Source organism: Drosophila santomea, chromosome 3R, assembly GCF_016746245.2.
Source record: "Drosophila santomea strain STO CAGO 1482 chromosome 3R, Prin_Dsan_1.1, whole genome shotgun sequence".
NCBI lineage: Eukaryota > Metazoa > Arthropoda > Insecta > Diptera > Drosophilidae > Drosophila > Drosophila santomea.
Genome location: NC_053019.2, coordinates 12,201,795 through 12,224,387, shown reverse-complemented (window position 1 = coordinate 12,224,387; position 22,593 = coordinate 12,201,795). Strand labels below are relative to the sequence as shown.

Sequence of the window (22,593 nt, the reverse complement as noted above, 5' to 3'; positions counted from 1 at the left end):
AATGTATGTAAATGTATTTCTTTAATGTGCTTCTTTTTAAGGCCTTTAAGCTATTTAAAATGTGAAATCGAACAAGTAAAAAATAATCACCTCCTAAAATAAAGCTATTTTTCCTTCTGCTACATTTTTTTCAAATAAATCTCGCTTTAAATCTTATTTACGCCAGCTGAAGATAAAACACAAAATATTCTGAACGCCCACCCAGCAAATTAATTCGGTTAGCACCAGCGAAATAACTCATTCGATGCATTGGCGCATTTAGCATCGAGAGCAAATTTATGGCAACGAAATGTATTTAAATGAAAGTTTTTCCATTTTAATCAATAGCTCGCCAGAGAATACTAATACACCCAATCAATTAGTTAAGCCTGATAATATTCATAAATAGTTTACCATTTGGATGAACCAGAAACCGAGCGCAGGCGAAGAAGAGAGAACACAGATTTAAATAAAGTTTCACATGATTTATTGAATGCCTGCTATTTATGATGGATTTTTATGATTCAGTTTTATTATTTTCATTTAATAATATTTCTCTCCGGCAATAATCTAATTATTGATTCGATTTCACAACTTGAAATGGGGTCTGCTTAAATTGAATTTTACATTAGATTGAATGCAGTACGGGTATCGTATGGTATGGGGATAATGTGAGACACGCAGACATGAGAGTTGTGGTAACGTTTAACCTAATTACAGAACCGTCAATTCTGTTTCGACAGAGCTCCTGCTCCTGCTCCTGCTCATAATCCTCTTCCTCCACCTCCTCCACATCCTGCCCCTCCGCTTGCCATCTCCGCTATTTACAAGGCCGCCTTTAATTAATCTCTAACCTAAATTACGTAACTGCAGATGGCGCAAAAGCTTACAAATAATTGGAAGTCGGACGCCACGACCAGGCGTTCAATAGGCGAGTCACGTCTGGGTCGGTGGTGTGTGCATCGCTCCCTGCATCGCCCAGAGGAGTCCAAGGATTCCCAGGAGTCCCAGCGTCGAGTGGAACGTGCTCCTTCCGCCTTTCGCCGTCCTTGCCGCCGTTGACATGATGGCCGATGCGGAATATTCACCTGTTGGCCATCGCAATTCGTCGTGGTGGCGACAGTTGCGATTAATATGAATCATTCATTTTCCACACACATTCAGGTGGATGCCATAGGATGGGATAGGATAGGATATGATGGCTCCTATCTATCCGCATCCCGGAGGCTGTTAACTTACCGCTTAGCACGTGCAGGTCCACGGACACGGAGACGCTGTTCGACGGCTGGCACGTATAATTGCCGGAATCCTCCTTCCGCACGAGCGGTATAATTAATGAGCCGATCTACAATAAATGTTTATGCTCAGTGACACTCAACTAGTCCATTAACCGCCAATAGCCGCTCCTAAGCCGCTCGTAAACACCCAACTAACCGTGTTCTGATTATCGCCCACGGTTCCAAATATATTCCGATCCAGCTGCGTGTACCAGCCGGTCCGCTCGTCGCTTTCGCTAATCTTCTTCTGGCCCCGGAACCAGATGATGTACTTGGGCGGATCCAAGGTGCCCCGTACGATGCAGTGCAGCGCCACCTTGCTGCCCGCCTTCACGAAGCGGCTCTGATCCCCAATCAGCTCTGTCTTGGGTTCTGGATGTGGTAAAAAAAAATCCCTTAATCGTATTGAATTGCCACAAATGATTTTGGACTTGCAAGTAAGTGAAAATACATTTTCAAAGAGTGGCTTATTGACAAACACTCACTGACTATCTGCAGGTGGACTTTGGCACTCAGCTTGGGCTCCGTTGCCATCTGGCACTCGTACCAGCCGGCATCGCTGGGCTCCACGTACTTGATCTGTAGTGACCAGGTGTAGTCGTGGTCCTCCTGGTATATCGACTGGAATCGCTCGTCCGCTATGAAGGTGGTCTCGTCCACGCTGATGATGTGGTTATCGCGCATGCGCACCCATGACACGGGCTTGTCCGACAATCGATGTATCTGAAAGTGGAGTGTATTGTTACAAAGTAAATTCAAATTTAAAAGAAAATGGTTCATGAACAGCTTCCTGAGAATCTTAAAAACCTCAGCAGATACTTAAATTTCCTTAAAATAAATCAAAGATGCGATTTACTTAATGAAGTATGAATTTTAGGGATTAATCAACATCAGACCCACCCATACCCATGGCACCATTTATCCGAAAACCAGTCAACTATTAAGGCATCAAAGCTCAAGGCAGCCAGCATTTACATAACTATTATTATGTTAATCGCTGCCAATCTGCCGCTAATGAGCTTTCACATTACCCAGATTGCATTCGATGTTGACTAATCCATACATGAATAATTACCCCGGCCAGGCAAAACTAATCCGGCCACGTTTGCCTGTCGTTTCGGTGTTAGCTGCACAAAAGCGGAAGAGCAAAAAATCTGATGGCTCAAACGACGTCAACGGACGTTGAATCTGAGATCCAAGTGAATGTCTGAGGGCCGGAAATGGAAATGAGGTCGGATCTGAAGGCAGATTCTGGAGGTAGGGGGGCAGGGTAGGGCGCCTCCTTGTGCTAAGAAATTCTCACAGTTGGCGTTTTGCTTTGGCCCCATTTTCGTAGGGCTCCTGTTTCAGTCCTGTTCCTGCTCTCACTTGTGGTCCGGCACAGATCAGCATAATTTCATTTGCATATCAACAATTCATTCTGTTTACGTTTATTTTTTATGACGTACACAAGCGGCCAGACTCTGGCTTCTATTTGCCATTTACTATTCCGCACAATTTATAAATATGTAGTATAAACATACATATATATATATTCACTTTTTTTAGCCCAGCCTCTTTTTAGGACCTGTTCTTCGTTCTTTGTTAAATTCCATTCAGCAGATACCACCTCCGTTTATATATATATACATATATATATAAAGGAAAGAAAGAAAACACCTACGAACCCATGTAAATTTGATGTCTGTTGTAGCCGTATGGAAAATACACTGTGCAATATGTATGCATGCAAATAAGTGTTTCGCTTCCTTCTATCCAGATGTATCTGTGTACGTGTATTTGTATCTGTATCTGTAGCTGCGGATGTGTGAAAGCGGGTCTGTGCGCAATATGTAAATGCTAGTTTTATCTCCGGTCCGTTGAAATTAAAAAGGAATTCTGAAGCAGCTGGGGGGACACTGAGCCAGTCAGTCTGTCGCTGGCTCGTCTTCGTTTGGTTTAAGTTTCGAGGAATTCGTAAGTCAGTCAGGGTCGTTTGCCTTGAGTGGTTAAAGTCTTAATGCTCGAATTAAATCCTTGGTGACGTGTGTGGCCTTGGGGTCTAGCTAATTTCTTCAACTTGGCTGGAGGGAATTTCATCTCTGCATAACGCCCTGATTTGCCCTGATTTCAAATTGAGGATATAGCTCTGCAGCAGGGTTAATAACTATTTGGTAAGAAACTGGCGACAACCTTGGATCTTGGATATTTTAAATTGATTTTCTCTAAGCTGCACAAGTCCGACCTTTTGGCTTTAACTTTAGCTTTGGCTTTGACTTTAATGTATGTTTATTCTCCTTTTTTAAAGCTCCCTAATAGGATAAACCCATAAGCCGCTTAACGGGCTGACAGCTATTTATAACACGTGACATTTAATTCAAATATAATATTCGCAATTAAACGTAATCTCGTAATAAAACCCTTTTTACCCCAGCGAACCTTTCAGGCTTAACCGACTTGCGTCACACGATGTTCCGCGACCTACAGGCAAACAAGTCTAAAGGATTGTGCTACACACAACAAAACAATGCACTGCAAACAAATCTAGCTTAAATAAACTAAAAGTATTAAAAAAGCTGATTTTCCAACCATTTTCTGGTCAATAGATTTTTTTAAGACTTTAAATCATTGTTAAATCACTTTAAATCATTGTTAATGTTAAGAACATGAAACTTCTGGTTAGTAAAACTCTATAATAAAGTAGGAAAATTAACAGTAAAACCTTGATATGCCATACACAGTCAATAAATTTTAATCAAAGGAAAATAAAATGTTAAAGACATAAAGGTCCCTGAATTAACTTTATCTCGCACACTTTTAAGCAAACAATGGTAGTATTCTTGCATGATTTTCGGGTAAGTTTCATAGCACACTTATAGGGACTAGCCATTTTCCGAGTGCACTTCTCACTCACCTGGCACGGCATGTAGGCGTGGTTTCCCATCTGGGCGGTGATGTTTAGCACGGGCATTGTCAGGTTGCGCCGCACCGCCGACCCCGCCCCCTCGCCGCCCTCGCGGTGGGCGGCCAGGTAGGAGTGCTGCTCATTATACGTTCGCCGGCGCAGCTCCTCCGGCGACATTGTCACCGCTTCCGAGGATGTTTTGGCGGCCGCTGCCTGGGCCGCCGCCTCTGCCGCCAACTTGGCCGCCTCGGCAGCATCGGCAGCGGCGCGGTAAGCTGGCAGATCCGCTGCCGCAAAAACGGGAAATGGCGGCAGGAAGGTCGGTATGGAGAAGCCCTTGGTCAATGAATCAGCGACACCCGGATGCACCGCGTTCGCCATCGTTCCCCTTCGCCCCGCCTGCCGCTCAATGGAGTTGTGCACATCCGTTTCCGTTGATGTTGGATAAATTGTTGATATGCCCATCTCTGCTGCGGTCTCAGTTGCTGCTGCTGATGCTGCTGCTGATGCTGCTACTGATGCTGCTGCTACTGCTGATGTTGCTGCTGCGGCTTGTGTCGCTGCTGCTGTCTGCGCTTCTGTTTGCCGTACTGTGGCCTGAGTAGTTAGCCCAATTTGTGCTGACTGGCTGGTTGCCATCGCCTCCCCTGTTCCATCTGCTGATGACATGCCCCGGGCTACGGCCGTGGAGCTCCATGAGCCGGTTGCCTCTGTCGGTGCTGCTGTTCCTGCTGCTGTTTCTGCTGCTGTTCCTGCTGCTGTTTGTGCCGTATCTTCTGCCTGCGAGGCTGCTGTGGCTGGCTTTTTTGCTGTCGCTAAGTTGCTGGCTGTCGTAATTAGATCGTTTTGTGTTGTCATTGGACTATCTGGCAGAGTGGATCTTGTGGCCGTCGTAAGCTGTCCCTCAGTGCTTCTCCCTCCCCGTGTCAAATCCACTGGATCTGGAGCACTTGCTACCAGTGCCGGGTTGGTGCAGGTGACTGCTTCTGTGGAAGAGAAATAAAGCTGAGCACGTAAGTAAACAGTACACTTGCTAATTAGAGTGGTTTGTAATTAAAGTTCGTTATACCCAAAAGTCAAGTTTGTATTTTCACAACAAAGGAAATCAAGAAACAGATAAATTAGGCAATTACACAAAAATAGCTAAAGGTCAAGGAATGAATGAATTCAATTTAAAGTCATAAAAAATGGTCATATTATTTGGTTTCTTGTTCGAGGGAACAAGTATACTCAAATTTGTTTTCTTAATTCGTTTCCACGCTTTGGCCAGATATTAAAATAATACCAAATTAGCAAGGATATACATGCGTTCGCTTGACACGCAGAGTCCTAAATAAATAAATGTTATTAATGTATGCGGCGAACATCAAAGCGCCGGGAAATTGGGAAAAATTATTGCAATCGGCTTATGCAAGGTGAATGAATTAAAATTCCGGTAAAACAAATGTGATTTCCCACTCTTTGGCTGTGGAAACGATGTCACCCACACTTACTCATATTTCCTGCGGCCCGTGTACATATTTCGTTTCAGTTAATTTTCAATTACGCTTTTATGCTAATTAAAATCATAAAAATTTGCCGCTTAATGTCACCGCCTGTGGCTGGTTTTATTTCATTTGGTTCTCTGTTTCCTTTTAGCTTTTAATTTTTTTATATTTTTTTGCCACACTCTTTTGCTGCTAAAAGTTGTTTGTTTTTGTAGCTTTGGCTGCCTTTTCCTTTTACCACTGCCGGTTTCTGTTTCCCTTTAAAACTTTTCCTTTTAATGTTTCTGGCTTTGTGCCCTAGAGGAAAATTAAGCATACAAAATAAATGGTAACTTTAGCAACATAATCATTTCACATACACGTGCATCAAACGTCCTTGGCTGAAGTAACTCAAAGTTCCACACCTTCACTTCTGCGCCTGCCACCAGGTGGCTGCGTTTAATCAAATAAAATGCAACCAAGTGGCAAAAAGTGTTTATGTAAATATACAAAATTTGCAGAGTCCTGCATGAAATTTGCTTTTATTTGTATTTATTTGTATTTATTTGTGGAAAAATCTGTTTCATTTATCGCAACTATCGCGAAAATATTTACACAATTGATGGGCAAAACTAAAATCAATTTTGCTCTTTACAAGTGATGTAAAGCCCCATCAATTGGGGCAAAACTTTATTAAAAGATTACAAAGCCAATAACTTCAGGCGATAGATTCCAAAAAAAGGAAAGAAAAAGAGCAGCTCTTCGACTAGGCGAAGGCAACACAACCATTGATTAGCTCAACACAACCACTCAAATAAAGTTATTTTAAGCAACTTTCTGCCCCAACACGCTGGCAAGGACATGTTGCCCCAGGACACTCATCCACTAAATTGGGAGGCAGGAGACGGGGAGCCAGTAGGATGAAGTGCAGCAGTTTGAACTTGGCACTTCAAGTCATGGAAAAAGAAAGTTTGGCAAACCGCAAAAACGCTGAACAGAAACGTTAGCATGTCCAGCTGCTATGGAAACTGTTTGATTTCAATGCGAGTACGAGTATATGCATGCCTTAAAAGTTTATTAGTACGGAAACAACTTTGGGAAAATTCCATCAATTGCAAATTTACCTTGGCAACAATATCAGCATCACAAAATAAATCACTATTATTTTTCCTGTCGTATCCCCCCAATAAAGTCGGAAATATTCGTGAGTGGAAAACGAACTCATTTGCGGTGAACCAACCAACCAACCAACCAGCCAACTAACCAACCACCAATGGCAGCCAGTTCAATGGCCAACAAAGGTGGGCCGAGATGAGCGGACTGGGATTTGGTTCTGTTTTCCAGGGCTAAGATATCAGTGGGTTGATAAAATAGAATTTGCATTTTTAAATTATTTCATTTCACGTGCTTGTCAGAGCCTTGATTTAGGTTGAGCAAGAAATTTCAGCCGCACTCGTTACCTTTCGGCTACCCTGAAATTCTACGTGTCTGCTTGCACACAAAAAAGACAAAAAAAAAACAGAAGAAAAGCCAAAAAAGTGGAGGTAAAAGTGAAAAAAAAGGGAGTCCACAAGGCAACCGCATAAATTTCGCCACGAAATCATTTCGAACGAATGCGTGTGATTTGGTTGTGTTGATAAGGTCCACCCAGGCCCAATTCGTTGGCCACGAAAAGGTTGCAAGCGAATTTTGGTTAAAATGCAAATTGAAAATTTCACTGCCAGAAAAATAGTAAATTTAAAATCCACTCCAGAGTGGCAGACTTTTTGCCTTCTAGTTTGTGTCCTTTTTGCTTGGTGTTTCGAGATGGAATATCCCAAAGGGTTTGGAAAAAAGTAAAGCCGGCACGGGTTGCTCAAGGCAGAGTTTGCATTTTCAATTAAAACCGATTTAGACTGCAATCAAATCGGTTTTGATTTCCCTCAAAGGAATTTGCTTAGCCAAACACAAAAGAGGGAATTTATTTTTGTGGTGCATTGGGTATTTGTAAGTCCTTGTAGGGGAGAGAGTGCAAAAAAAAAAAGGAAGAGCAACTATACCCCAAAGCCGATTAATTTACTGGGTTTTTTCCGTGTCCTCGGTTTGTGTGGTTTGCTTGGTTTGCTTGGTTTGCTTGGTTTTGCCATGGAAAAGCGCCTACTCTCGGCCAAAAGTGTGATCTGGCCATTTATAGCACTTGACGACAGTCAGTCACACACACGAGGCAAAAAGAGTGAAACGTGCAATAACACTCAAATTGTTTTCTTGTTTTCCTCAACCAGAATTGCCCGTTTCCAGGGACAGCGGCCCAAATCCGTACCCCCATAAGCGACCCACAGCTTGTGGGCCAGGCGGGACTTGGAGTTCATATTTAAGCCGGCTTGGACTGGAACGCCAGCGGAATAGTAATGCTCACAAATTAGGCTAGTGGCAGACGCAAAAATTACGGAAATTGGCATTCATGCTACCGGTGGTACCATGCCCAGCAGTTATGTAAATTCTGGAATTGGTTTAGGCCACTACAAAATGAACAACCATTTCGGACATTAGGCCAAAGCTCATAAGCATCCCCGATGTCATCTGTAGTGGCGATAGTCAGACAATGGGCTATGCTAAACAGGAAAACATAGAGACAAATAGTCTGATAACTCTTCAAATTAATACATATTTACAGGGAAATGTGCTGAAGATGTTGAGCCTAACAGATCTAACATGGCTGATGTTGGCTACTTACTTTGATTCCAGAAAATTACAGCTACTACTGCATATGCACCCTTTGCTTTTTATACCCAGCAATAATACCGCTCAGACGTATCGTTTGGCAAACTGGCACGCACCTATTTGATGTTCCTGTTCAGGACAACTCAATTAAACCTGGCCAATACCTAAAACCAATACCTATCCTTGGGCACCCGTACACAGATGTCATCAATTAATTAAAAGTATAGTGTTTATTTCGAAAAGTCTTGCTGAGCCTGCGGCGTGTGTGCGTAGGTTTTTCCCACAAAAGCCATTCGAACAACTATTCCATTTTAATGGTCTCCAAAGCGAGTAAGCCCTCCCACTGTGCCATGTGCCATGTGCCATGTGCCATGTTTCACTTTGTATGATGCAGCCCTGGACGGCCAATAACGCAGTCACCTGGAGGATGACGGACTTGAATGGGGATGGGATAGGGAAAGGGATAGGGATAGGGGCGGGGATACGGTCCAGACTGGCCCATATGGTGTACTCGTCCTGCCACTCTGACCCCTTAGTTAATATTTCATGGATTTTGCCTTTTATGCTGCAGGCTAAAGCGAAAGATAGAGGATGATAAAGCAAGAGCAAACAAAATGATTTGATTTTGTTGGAAGCACGAGTTTTTCCCTTCACTATTGATTAACTTTCGAGGAGAAAAACTGAAATTTAATTATTCCTCAAATATTTATTGCGCAAAAACAGCTTGAATGTTGTTTGCATCAATTTAAAAAAAGTTATTGGAGAACGATGGCAAATATTAGCGGATTTTTTCAAACATCAAAAATATAACTAATATGTTCAAACTTAATTCATGCTGAATTGTATAATGTGCTTAGCATAAACTGAGTAACCCATAATAATATATATATTATATTAATATTGACATTAATTTTCGGTCTTCATAGTACGCCAAGTAAGTACTTTGGTACCTATTTTATAATTCAAGGCACTTTCAACTTTTCGTCTCGCCAAAGGTCAAGAGGTCTTAATCTGCGCAATCTTCGTGGCACGTGCATCATTAGCGTGGCATCAGTTCACTCAGGATGCTCGGGAAACGCGCATCAGCTGCGGGTCTTCATTTTTCATGTAATTATAAAAAATATGCGTGGGCCCACGAGCCGAAAGCACACGCAGTAATTACATGTCCAATAAAAAGTCATGGTTGTTTGGAAGGACAAAATGGTGGCGGCCGTAATTAAAGCGCCAAGCGCTTGTGGCCAAAAGAAGACGGAGAGCCACTTGACTCGTGGCCATCTGAAGCTCATCCGCACCTGTAACGCCATCCGCATCCTGCCCGCATCCGCCAACGCTGGTGTTTATGTGGAAAAGCCAGCAAAATGAGCAACTGAGCAGCAGCGGAGCAACACACATTCTCGCATAAACCAGAAAACTTTTCACCGGGGAGCACTTTGGATTATAGCCGCCTCGAGTGCACATAAAACACGAGCCCGAGGACTCAGATTGCTGCATCTATCCAACTCATGAGGAACTTCGGCGGTGGTCGAGACTCTGGGCCTGATAGTTGTGTCGCCAGATTTGTGTTGCTCCAGCTGCGGGCTGGCAATCTTAATGAGTCCCCTTTGGGGGCCGCCAAGCAATTAAAGTTCAAATGTGCCAAATTACAAGCTGGGAGTCACATCAAATGGTGGGCCTTGGGGATGTGCATGCTTATGCGAAAAACAACTTTCGAGGAGAGGGTGAAAAAATAGGAAAGCGCACCACCTCAAAGGAGATCAAATTAGACTACATTCTAGTCTCGTAATGACTAATTGGATAACTTTGACTTTTGCTTAAGAAACTTCTGTTACTTCCTATATACAAAAGTACATAAAGAATTTCCAATACTCAATTAGTTCATTAGTTCATTTCCTTAAAACAGATTTTATACAAAAAAGACAACTACTAAAGTACAGTAAGCAGTATTGTAAGGACGCACTGCTTAAAAGGATAACATAATTAATTACAGATGCTTTTAAAAAAGTGCATTTGGCATTCACTTTGTCGCCGAGTTCACCTAAATTATATATAAATAAAAGCAATACGTAGCGTCAGCGCGGCCATTAACAACTTTACTTTAGCGAAAGGCTAACAGCACGCAACGCGCACCAGGCAACGTGCCACATACAACAGTGCGTATACGCAACACTGGGCACTGCTCCAATTTCAATTTACTGCGAAACTGAAACTGAAACTGAAATGAACCTCAAAGGAAAGACAACGGGCAGGATGGCTGCTTTCTTTGCTGTTTTTACTTTTCGGGCTGTTTGCTGGGAACACGTAGACCGGCGAACACGACGCCATAAAAATAAATTGAGCCAGCACAGTCACCGAGAAAACTGGGTGTGCCGACAAAGAGTGTGCCCACAGAGACAGAGGGGGGGTATTGAAAGGGGGCCTGGATGAGGCCATATTGAACACCCGAGAGCTGCAGAACCTTCTCGTTGCTCGGTTGTTGTATAATTTTCACTGTGACAGCCAACATATGTTTCAGTTTTGAATGAATCCTCGGATAATGGCGGCACAGACCCATTTCACACTAAACACAAACATTTCCCCCACCTTTGTGCCAGCGAAAGCCACTCGAATAACAAAATGCCATAGAACATGGCAGCTCTCACCCACTCAAAGCACCCACACTCATCCAAATGTATCTTTAATGCGTAGACATCGTTTCTGTGTGACAGCACACACACAGATACTTTCCATAAGAATTCATGCCTGCAATGTGCGAGAGCAATTGGTTTATTTATTTATATTATGAGCATTGGCATTCGGTAATTGTTTATTGATCGATTTGATAAATGCCACTTTAAATACAATTTTCGACCCCTCGTTTGATTTTTTACTCAAATATTTATGGGAAAACCAAGCACTTGTGATCAAATGTCATCGCAATATGCATAAAAATAAATAATTTATGATACAAAAGGTTCAAGCTGATGAAGATGAATCAGTGGGGTTGTGGCGATGTTTAGTGAGCTGTGCTGGATGGCAAAATCCTTCAGGGAAATTAAAAGCAGAAAAAGTCGGATATCTCAGTTTAGTTGAATTTCAAGTGGATGAAGCGGTTGCTTGGCTTTCTAGCGAGAAGGGTTGCATAACAATGTGTTCTAAAAACAAACACGTCTAGGGTTAGAGAAGTTTTAAAAATTCCGAAATCTAATTTTAGGTGAATTTGAAATGGGTGAATGGGTAATGAATCACAATTCGTGAATCGATAAAAAAAGATATTACCTATAATAATATGATAGCTACTCTGATATATTTATTTTTTTTAACTGAATTTTGAGCTTAAAGAAAAAGTTTAAATAAATTGTACCTATGTACAACTCTTGTTTCTTACATAATTTGCTATCATTAAAGCCATGGTTCCTACGTTGTCTACACTTTGTGCTGTTGCCTTCAATAAATCAAGGGAAATAATTATGCGAAATCTCAACATCATACAAATATAAGACTTTTGCGTTATCTAGTTGATTTTTATGGCTTTCTTGGTAAATATTTAGCTCCACCAAGTCTTATACCCACTGTAGGAAAGGGAAGCTGGTGGGGGCGGAGGAGCTATAAATAAGTAACCAAATGTTGACCAGAAATGAAATAATTTTTCAAGGGGCCTCCAGCCAGGATATGGTACGTATACCTCCTTTCTGGAGCCCCCATGCTGCGATTCATAAATTACCACAAAGAAGCCCCTTGGGTCCTTTGCGTTGTATATCCTTTTTTATTTCTTCGGTGGTTTGTCTTGTTCTTTTCACACTTCGGCAAGGAATAAAGACAAGGCTCGTTGACTGCCGCTGCACTTTGTCATTTGTGGGTCATTTCTCGCTGGGTCTTTGTCGCTCGTTCACTGCCCCTTTCTGCCCTTTTCCGCCCCTTTCCGCCTTTATCCCCCCCTTAACCTCGCCCCATTGATATTCTCTGAGCAATTAAATGGCCCATACACACACACTTGTTGTTGTCTTTGATTGCCCAAAGCGTCGACGCAGCTGCAGCCGCCTCTGACCCCTGACCCTCTGAATAATTTAAGCCCACATTTTGCGAGCCAAAAGCGCATCAAGGCCATTCGGCTTACATTGTGAGCGTGATTGTGTGTATGTGGACAGGAAATGGTTAGTTGCATGGCGGATGAGGAACAGTGGGCCAAATTGCGAAACAAAAATCGCTTCTTTTGAAGGAAGTCAATTGTAGAAGATGGCGGAAACATCTTTGTTTACTGCATGAAATATGTTATGTAGAAGTAAAATTATTTAAAAATGCTTTAATTCACCGAGTTAAAGAAAAAGTGTTTGTAGAACACTTGTTTGTAGTTATAATGGATTTTTTGTTTTAGATTAAATCGAAACCTTAATTGTATTAAAGATAGAAATCATTTCTATGTCCCAAAGTGATTTTGCATATGCAACAAGAGCAACTTTCAATGTAATTGTTTCAAGAACATGCCAACCTTTATATGTAAGAATTTTACACGAATTATTCAGTGTTATTTAAAGTCCAAATAAGACATTTCAAGAGAATTGCACCGCAAAACATGCGATTTCGTTGAAAGCCCGCGATGTTCCTGGGCATCTAATAAACCCATGTGACACACATTATTCCACCATTGGACAATTTGTTGACCTGCGGCACTGTCATGTGCCTGGCCCAACTTTGCTTGTGTTACAATATTTTCCGTCATCACAGGACCTGCCGAGGCTGAGGTCAACTGACAATGTGTGTGTGTTTGTGTTTGTGTCCTGCCGCCTAAGGGATACTGCTGTTGCTGATGTTGTTGTTTGGGTCTCTCCGCAAACCCATTTATAATTTATGAAGGTAAGCAAACACTTTTGGCCCTCGCAACGACGACCGCACACACGACACTGGACGACAGGCAGCAGGACATGACATCACGACCCCATAGAGCAGCCTTAAAAGATTCTGGCCATTTGGCCAGGTGTAATAGCGAGAAGACAGGGGCGATCAGGAAGGAAAGGTCGTCCCAAGTCAACCTGTAGGCCGCTTTGATTCGAGGCCCAACGACTTTGCAGGCACATTCCCAAAATTAGCAGGGATCCGGCACTATGTAAGCAAACCGAACAAGAAAAAAAACCGAATTCCACAATCCACAGAATCCCCCAGAAATTTTCGAAAAATCTGAATGAGCATTTCGAGAGAACAAAAGCCGGCAGGGCAGCAAGACAAACTTTGGCCGCATTATAATGTTGAATGTTTCGGAGCTCGGAGTTTGAGTTGGCTTGCATCTGCTTTGTTGGCCCATTCCGCATTTTGGCATAACGAGTTGCACTCACAACTTTGCAAAAGCGCATTTTGCTGGGAGTGGTAATAAAGGGACAAAAGGGCAGCTCAGTGGGGAAATCGTATAAGGGACTTAGAAAGGGTTGAGTTCGCACTGCTGTAAACGTGTTTATTAAACATTTTTTGGCATGTTTTCTATTTCGTTAATATTTTTGTGGGGCTGCAAAGCCAAAGGGGCGACGCGGAGTTATATAAAAGAGCTATATTCAATTGTTTTATTTTTCCCTTGATTATTGGGCAGTCGAAGGAATGAGCAGCTGCTTCTGCTAATGGAGCAATGAGGTTAAGGACCTTGCGAAACTGTTTTTCTCACAGTTTGCGGAAACGGTTGTGGGCCATTTTGAAACTTTTTCACTTTAAGAGGTGCGGGTACTTGTTTTAAAGTTTAAATGTGCATTGTATGTAAACAGTTTTGTGGTGAAAAAAAATAGTTTTTATATTCCCGATTGGGTTAAAAGAGTTTAAAGGATTCCGAGGATATTTTACCACGGACTTGAAAATGGGATTCACTGCTTTGAAATTAGCAAACCCTCCAAGTTATACGACACTTAAAGTTTACCTTTCTAGACTGCCGGTACTGACATCGGTCATGGATACATCTGAACAAATTTCTTCGCTTTTTATACTGCTATTTGACCTTTGTGATTCCCCCTGTTCAACTTCCATATCGTCTCCTTCGCCTGAATTGCATACTTCGGACTTAGCACTGGAACTTGACGTCACTGACATGTTCTCCGTGGTTCCTGTGTGACTAGACTCATTTAAAAGCAATTCATTCTTCTGTTGTTTTACGACATTGAACACCATAATCTCTTCATCGTCGGAATATGTCAAAACTTCAACAAAATCTCCATCCTTATTAAGCAAGGTTTCATCCTGTGGGCATACGACGATACGATCTACAAGTTTTGTGGGACATGTCGGCTCTTTGGCTTCCTTTTTCACTGATTTATTCACGTAGAATCGGTGCCCAGACTTAAGGATTAATCCGCGATTTATGCCAAGTCGCAATGCAACTACTACGCCGAGCTTTATATGCATTTTTGCCACTTTAAGCTGAAAGGCTACGTCTTCTAAAATTTCCCGGAAAGTCACAGGACACTCCTTTTCCTGAAGAGCTGACAAAATCAACGTACCAATTGAATCACACGCCATTTTTTGAAAGGCTAACTTAAAATTTTGATCACTTATTTTTAACAAATTTTAAACTTCCTTTTCGGTTAAAACTATAAATATAAATGACAAGGTAACACATGATTCCTTGTGGAAATAAGGGATCATAAGAAACAAATAAAATGCTAATTGCCAGCTAAAAAATAAAGCTATTTGAAAATATAGTTAAATCGATTAAGAATCTTTTACGAGTTTTTAATTTTTCATGTACATATACATATACATATACATATATGTACATATATGCAGTTGGGATAATATTACCACTTTTGATGGAATTTGCATTTTTGCATGTGGCCTTTAATTGAAGTCCTTTCTACGGATCAGGATAAATTATATTAACAAGTCCTTGTGTACAACACAGTTTTGATAATTACTTGGCAGAATCGAATTACATTATTTATGAGAGACAAATACCACAAGAATATATAAGCAAACACTGCGCAATGCCGCACTACTTTTTGTCAACTTTTATGGGCTATTGTTTTCCTATTTCGCTAGCTGCTTCTAATCTAATTTCTGCAAATCAAATGAAACAATAAGAAGTTTGGCCCCCAGCTCCGCAATTCTCCATCCTCCGCAATTTCCAAGGACGACGATTGTCTTGTTGCCACTCCTCCTGTTTCCCCTGCTGATCCAGAACTACTAAAACAATTTGCCAGCAGCTATGTCGCGTCTTGGGATCCTCTTACGAGTACAATTATCCCTGTGTGTGCTGCCAAGTGCGCATACCATTTTTCACCCGGTACCCGGATAAACAAGGAAGCAAGGAGTTGGAGATACTTATGCATCCTGTTAATCTGGCAAACAGCAGGACAGCCTAAAGGACTAAAAGCTGTCACTGTTTTTCTAGTACTGCAAGGCATGATTTAAGGCTTGAATAAAATAATGCATTTAAAAAAGAATTATGTATAAAATAATGTATTTCTTCTAATTTTTCTGATTTGATACATTTGTCGAGAGAGAGAGATGTCTGGCTTAACACATAGAAGTATCACTTTCTAAGGGGTATCCCACCCGTTCATAGCATTTCTTCCTCTTTTAACTGCGTGTTAGATGTGCGACGTGAATGCGTTAAATTAAATCAAAAATGTATGAAAGTCACACGCACACGCAAGGCGTGAGGGAAACCCCCCAGCTGTACTTACGTATCCCAAAGCCCAAAGCCGGCAGGACCAAAAGGACGAAGCTGATGCGGAGCCAAGACGCTGGTGCGAATGTCAGGAAAAATCGGCGACACCGCGGCACTCCTGCTCCCGTTCGTCCTGCTTGTCCTGCTCGTCCTGCGCGCCCTGCTCTTCCTGCCAATGTCATCTCGGTTGTCAACGTGGCTGGCCGGGTCCTGGATGTGCTGACTGTGGTTCTGGTTCCTATGGTTCGACTGGTGCTGCTCCAGCTACTGCTGCTCTTCGGGCTCCAGTCCTGCGTGGCAGTCCCAGTGGCCCAGTTCCTGGCTGCAATGACACTTACAGCGCCTTTTGTGCGCTCATTGTCCGCCTGCCTCCAATTGGGACTCGTTTGCGGCATCGAATCTGGCTTCTCGTGCTCCTTAGGACCAGTTCCTGTACCAGGACCAGGACGAGGACGAGGACGGACAGGATCTGCTGATTGCACTGCGCCGTCTTGGCTGGCAAACTTTGTCGCATTCTCTGCGCCGTTCTCGAAATCCCAGTCGAAGTCTCAGATAAATAGGTTTATTGAATTAATACACTTGGGGTTGGTTTGGGTTTGGGTTCTTGGTTGCCTGCAATTGGGTTCTATCTAACCTCTCTCCTGTTTTATTTTATTTTATTTCATTTTATTTCTAGCATTCAGCAAAAAATTGCAACTCTTCTTTATGGGTCGGCCACAAGTCTTTCGATGCGTTTTCTCAAGCGATTTTCCTGCAAACCCATTGTTGGCTTACTCGGTCTCTGAACTCGTTTTGCACAATTTTTGTGTTGCTTGATTTATATATTTGTTTAAGTGTTTTCGCCTTTGTTGAGTGGCAAACTTTTATTGGCGTTGCAGTGGCACCAGCACAGACAAATAAACTGGCATCGAAACTGGACTTTATTCCATGGTAATCCAATTTGTTTATTTAGCTTTCTGGTCTCTTTCAAAACTTATTTTGTCGAACAGCACAAATCCGTTTAATCCCTAATAAATACATTTACCTAAATGGGTTGTTTACCATACGATTTTGTTGTGATTAAAGTGGTTTTGGAACAACTTTATAATAGAGTAGTAAAAGCTCAAGAAAATATTTATTTAAAATTAAACAAAGGCAAGAAAAACTTAAATTTTAACATTTAAAATGGTAATTAATAATAAATGTATACAAAACGGATTTAACACTTATGCTGCTTGTTAACACAACTTTTTTCTACATCTTGAACTTTTACTTCAACAGCTCCATCAATGGAAGAGTCAAGTGCTTGAACTTGCCAAGAAATATAAATCAACTTATTTCCACTTAAACTTTCATAATCGTTTCGCAATTAATTACGTAGAATTTCCTTTTCCTTGGTTGCCGGCTCACTTTCTTAAAAGTTAATAACTTGCACGGTTTTCATGCAGAACTATCACACAATGTTCTCGATGACTAATGGGCAAAAGTTTCGCACAAAAAACGTTAAAAACTTTGACCATTTATAGTGGTTAACAAGTTTCACATTGCCTTTCGATGGGCTTTCTGTGAGTTTTGGGTTGGCAGTACTCGAGAAAGGTTACAATGGCCATATGGCCGGGCTCTAAACCGATTGTGTGCAGCTTGGATGGCTTATATTTAACGATTTAACACGTGAGAAAACATTTACACTTCAGTAACATTTTATCGCATAATCCGACTTGAGAATATTTTTTATTGCGCCCTCCTTCGCATTTTCCTTGCTGCCCAAAATGATGCACAATAATCCCCTTTTTACGCTACGCGTCCTTCGAGAAATCCTCTGTTTTCTTCGGTCCTGTTTTTGCACCTCGGTGGCTCAGTTCAGCGCGACATTCTAATATCCATTTGCATAAGGCGGGAGCAAACAAATTTTAAAAGTGATTTCGGCAAAAGACACTCGACACTCGAACAGGCGGCACTGCAGGACACGGGACACGGGACACGGAACACGGGACACAGGACACCCAAGAGGACATCAAGTGGTTTAACTTTGTCTTAATTCTTCTTTTCTTTGTTTGCCACTTTCCATTAACTTTTTTCTTCGTTTCTGTTGTCACATTTTGTTCTCCTGACTCCCGCTTCAGCACAAGTCCTTCTCAGACATCGCGTAAAATTGACTTCTGGTTGCGGTTTCGTTATCAGTTTGGGTTATGGCTTTCCTTCCACCATCCGAGTCACGTCCGCGCGAACCGGATTCAAATTTTCGACTGAGTCGCGTTCGCGCGATGCCATCCCACTTCCCACCGAGTTCTTAACATTCCGAGCCGGATAGTGCCGATTCAGAGCCATTCCGTCAAGCGTTCCACATCGGATTCTCCTCCGTTTCATGTGGGATACCGGTTCGTTTCCCACTTCCCCAGCTTTGTGCCGTTCGCATCCCTCTGGTTGCACTGAATTTTCGGAATCGAACCGTCGGTTTATTTGCCGGCTGTTTGTTCGCGCCTGCGCACTGATAAGACTTTGGCAACAGAAGATTGAAGACTTATTTTTTATTCATCGGATGCCATTTGTAGATGACCAACAAAACACTTGTTTCCGCCGGACAAATGCCGCTTTTTGTCGGCTATGAATATCAATTGGTTTGCTTACCGCCGCCAACAATCGAAATATGCTGCGAAATATGACTCCTAACTGCTTTTAAAAAAATCGAATAAAGTTTGATACATGAAATATTTATATCCCTTAGATACAAAAGAATTTAGAAGTTAGCTTTTTATAACAAACTCAATATAATGTAGACTTCAAGCTGAAAGTATTTCCTGTTCCCTCTTAAACAGAGTTTTGACATTAATTTAAGGTGAAATATACTCATCCGTTCTTCTCTACTTTTCTCTAAGGTTAAAGTCACGAGGCAATCAACAAATAATTGGAGTCGTACAAATGGTGACCCCGTAAATCACGGCGGTGACCGCGTTGGCATTCGGTCACTAAATTAGCTCTGTGTCTGTTGAAAAATCATCGCCTTTAGTGGCCGGAATTTAGTGCCCCGGAGAAGACATATCTGTGGTCTCGGCTATTGTGTGATAATACGCCATTATGTTGGAGGGAGTGGGCCAATATGCGCGGCTTGATGCACGAGGCCTAGGACTAAGTATAATCTGGTGTGCTTCGTTGTCAAAGAGCAAGTAACAAATAAATATTATTGAACTTTTAAATCCCCAGGGGGCGGTGGCCAACTGGCAATTGACGCTCCAGTGCGATAACAGTGCCAGCGGGCAGATAGGGTGCTGAACATCCTCGCACAGGACCAACATAAATTCCTGCTCAGTTCAATTTATTGTGTATTGACACAGCTTACGGAGAAACAAATAAAAATGTTTTCGAAAGTGCGGGTGCCTGGTACTTGGTGCCAAAGTCCTTCCCCCTCATCCGCCCCACGCGCTGCGTAGAGAAGTCCTCTCAAAGGCTCCAGGAATGCGGACGAGTTCCCCTCGACTACTTCGTCGCCCTGCCATTGGTCCTCGAAGTCAGGGACCTCGTTGGCATCCATTGTTATTACCTCTTTGTTGTGTTTACACGCCATTTGTGGTATTTCACTCACTTCCATGTGGCTCACCTCGTCTCGCCCGCAGCAAAAGATCCTGCGGCGGAAGGTGTCGGTCGGGATGCGGGTCAAAGGCTAAGGGGCAGGCTGGCTGGCTGTCGTAAAAGTATATTTGAAATGCAAATGCCGGCGGGCCTTAAAATGCTCCACTTCTGGCTCACAAAATAATCAAAATATACTTTATGTCGCCTTTGAGCCAGTGAAAACAGTGAACAGTTGCGCCAGTTATCGCAGCCAAAAGCCAGGCAACAAAAACCAAAAGCTGCTAAAAGCCCATCAATCGAGCTGTGAAATAAAACAAAAGATGCAAAATGTTACATTAAGTACAGCGACTGCATTGTACACTCATAAAACGATTTCTAGTACACATAATTTCCCATTTCTATCTATCAAGAAACTGTATATCTTCTTTCAAACATTGAATATTGTAATGGTGGTTTTCTTATAACATTCTATTTTATAGCGTGCAATAGCACACGTTGTCCCCCTTTCACTACAAATCATTGTTTAACAAAGTTGAATATATATAAAACTTTAAGTAAATATTCATTATTCAGTACATTTTTGAAGGTCAGAGAGAATTTCTATTCCTAAATACCATAAACAGAATGTTTTCTTTTATCTCAATCTGCTGACTTTGCATTAGCCAAACATTGCGCAGCTGTTAATTTAAGCATTTTTACAAAAGTCGTAAATAAATTAATACGTGTTGTTGGAGGCAATTGCCGCAGCTGGGTGAAGAAATAAATTAAAACAAACATCATTTCTCTTGGGGCAGGAAGTTGAACTCAAATATTGGGATGCTCATTTTGGGAAGTAACCCTCGAACTCGCACGCCTGTCAATATATTTCAATATCTACATTATGATTGCTTTTCTCAATTTTTTCAGATTTCTTCAGACTTCAATTTTCCCAGCCAATGCATACGAGTATAAATATATATTCTCCTTTGTCCATATCCTTGTTCGTTTTGGAAGGGTGCCCAACTCTGCTCCCCGAATATGCGAGTTTTCGATGACATGCTAGACAAATCTCTGATAGACGTACATAGAAGCACACTCGCATACACATGTGGGAAAATCTGGATTGATTTTGTCCTGCGAGTACAACGGAAAATGCATCTACGATATTAAATATTTGTCAAGGATAAGTATTGAAGAGCCAAGGAGATGGTCTGGAAAATACCAATATGCATAATGTTGTGACAATTTATAAGCAATTTATGCACTTAGCCTAAACAAGAAATAGCTTGTCCTGTTAACCGGCACCTAAACGATAATGCAAATAATAATTTTGTTATTATTGAAACTGGTGATGTGACAGCTTAAAGCTAGCAAGTGTTAATCCTGTTAGAGATTTCAATGTAAATTTCAGGACTCAAGGAACTGAAGGACAAATAGCAATTGAAGAAAAATAAAACCAATATACAGGAACAGGTAAACAACTGCAGGTCAACTGCAACCCAAAGAACCAAAGTTCAGTATTCACCTGCGGTTGCAGCAAGTAGCAAGTAGAGCAGTGTTTATTGTCAGAACGAACCAGTAAAAGTCCGGGAATCAATGGGGTTTGAGTGCTACCAGCAGCTTACAATCCACCGCACTTGATTTCAGTGTTCAGGCAATCGAGCCAAACGCACTTTAAGCTTCACGCTTTTCATTTCAAATGCCATAGAGAAAGGACGGCCATAGAAATCGAAACGCAAAGTAAATTGCACTTAATCGAATACTATGTAAATGAACCGCAGATGGAATCGAGTGGAAGTCGAATAGTCGATCGTGAGATACCTGGTACTAAGTTTGATTTCTGTAAGGTCTTGCATTAAATTTTCTAGGAATAAATCGGTATATTTTTTGGTTCCTTAATAATCCTCAAAAGCCACATTTCTTTCCGTAAGCAATTATTTTTTCCCTGGTGTCGGGCAACGTTTAGTTGACTAAGTTAAGAATGATAGATAAAACGTGTGCGTGGGTTTTCGAGTTCATTAAGGTTGATTGTAACCGCTGTAACCCGCTTTTAGCACCAACAACATTCGCGCTACTAACGCTCTTTGTTGCATTTTTTTCCTATTCAGGCGGTCGCCCTTTGCCCTTCGCGTCGTTATCCTTTTGTGGTGAATCAGGATTAACGGTAAATATAATTACTGCACCCTTTACCCTGCGTTGGGAATAGGTGAAGGCGACTCTGGCGAAAGCGACGTGACGATAATGACATTGTTGGTTGGGGTTGCGAACGGTGGGGTCCAGTGGGGTCCCCCCCCCAGCCAACTGGATGCGAACCCTTGGCTAATTTGTTCTATGTTCGACTTGCGTCTAATTAATGAAGATTGTCTCGCATAATCGTAACGCTTTAATTTATATTAATTGTTGTGGGCTTGCCAGACCTCTTAAGGGGTAAGCTGGGCATTTTTCTTGCACAACGAACCCTAAATGGGAATTTTAAGATACTTAGTCCCTAGTCCCTTGTGTTTGGTAATTGGTCCTTTAAGTGTTTATGAAAACTTCTTTTTTGTAGCTAATTAACTTTGCACTAGTTGGTAACGCAGTTAGGAAATGGAATGTTAAGAAGTTTTCTCTCTATTTTCAGTTTCCCTTTAACCACCACATTAAAACTTATTTTAAGATTTAAACTATTATATTTAACTATTAGTGAGCCTTCTTTTTTTACAGTACCATTCCTAAATTAAGTATTATTGGTAAAGAAAAAGATGTTTCGGATTCAGTACCAGCTCTGAATAAAGTGTGTTTGGTAAAAAAATGATGTATCGTGCTCATTATACCATTAAACAGATCGTAATATATTCAATGGACTTCATTCTGTACTGTTAAATGGTCGTCACTCATGGGAAATTCCCCCGTGAGCTTGTTAGCCCGATGCGAAATTATAGGTTTACCTGCACCGATAGTTCCAATTAGCTTTAGCTTTGCAGCCTTAGCTTTTTCCCAAGACCCCCGGCAGTTGGCAACGCGGGTTGGCAACACCAATTACCGTTTATCAGTTGGTAAGAAGAGTACAAAGCTCTCTTTTCGAGCGAGCGAACAGCTATAGTGCTCAATTGGAGGTACTACGTCGCCGAGAATTCGCCGCTTCAGTTGTAATCCAAGTTTTTA

At 41.8% G+C, this 22,593-nt stretch overlaps 1 protein-coding gene across 3 annotated transcripts; it reads right to left on the bottom strand.

The window, feature by feature from the left end:
• Positions 1-449: 449 nt before the first annotated feature.
• LOC120453009 lies at positions 450-14,851 on the bottom strand. Of its 3 annotated transcripts, none has more exons than XM_039637523.2 (7): positions 14,179-14,851; positions 4,150-5,126; positions 1,742-1,979; positions 1,414-1,628; positions 1,219-1,324; positions 870-1,067; positions 450-828 (listed from the first exon to the last, which is right to left on the bottom strand). In XM_039637523.2, the coding sequence occupies exons 2-6, from the start codon at positions 4,996-4,998 to the stop codon at positions 916-918; spliced, it is 1,560 nt and encodes a 519-aa protein (XP_039493457.1). In that variant the 5' UTR covers positions 4,999-5,126; positions 14,179-14,851; the 3' UTR covers positions 450-828; positions 870-915. The 3 variants fall into 3 exon arrangements, with proteins under 3 accessions (XP_039493457.1, XP_039493456.1, XP_039493454.1); XM_039637522.2 differs by having other exon boundaries at positions 450-815; XM_039637520.2 differs by having other exon boundaries at positions 450-799.
• Positions 14,852-22,593: the final 7,742 nt, after the last annotated feature.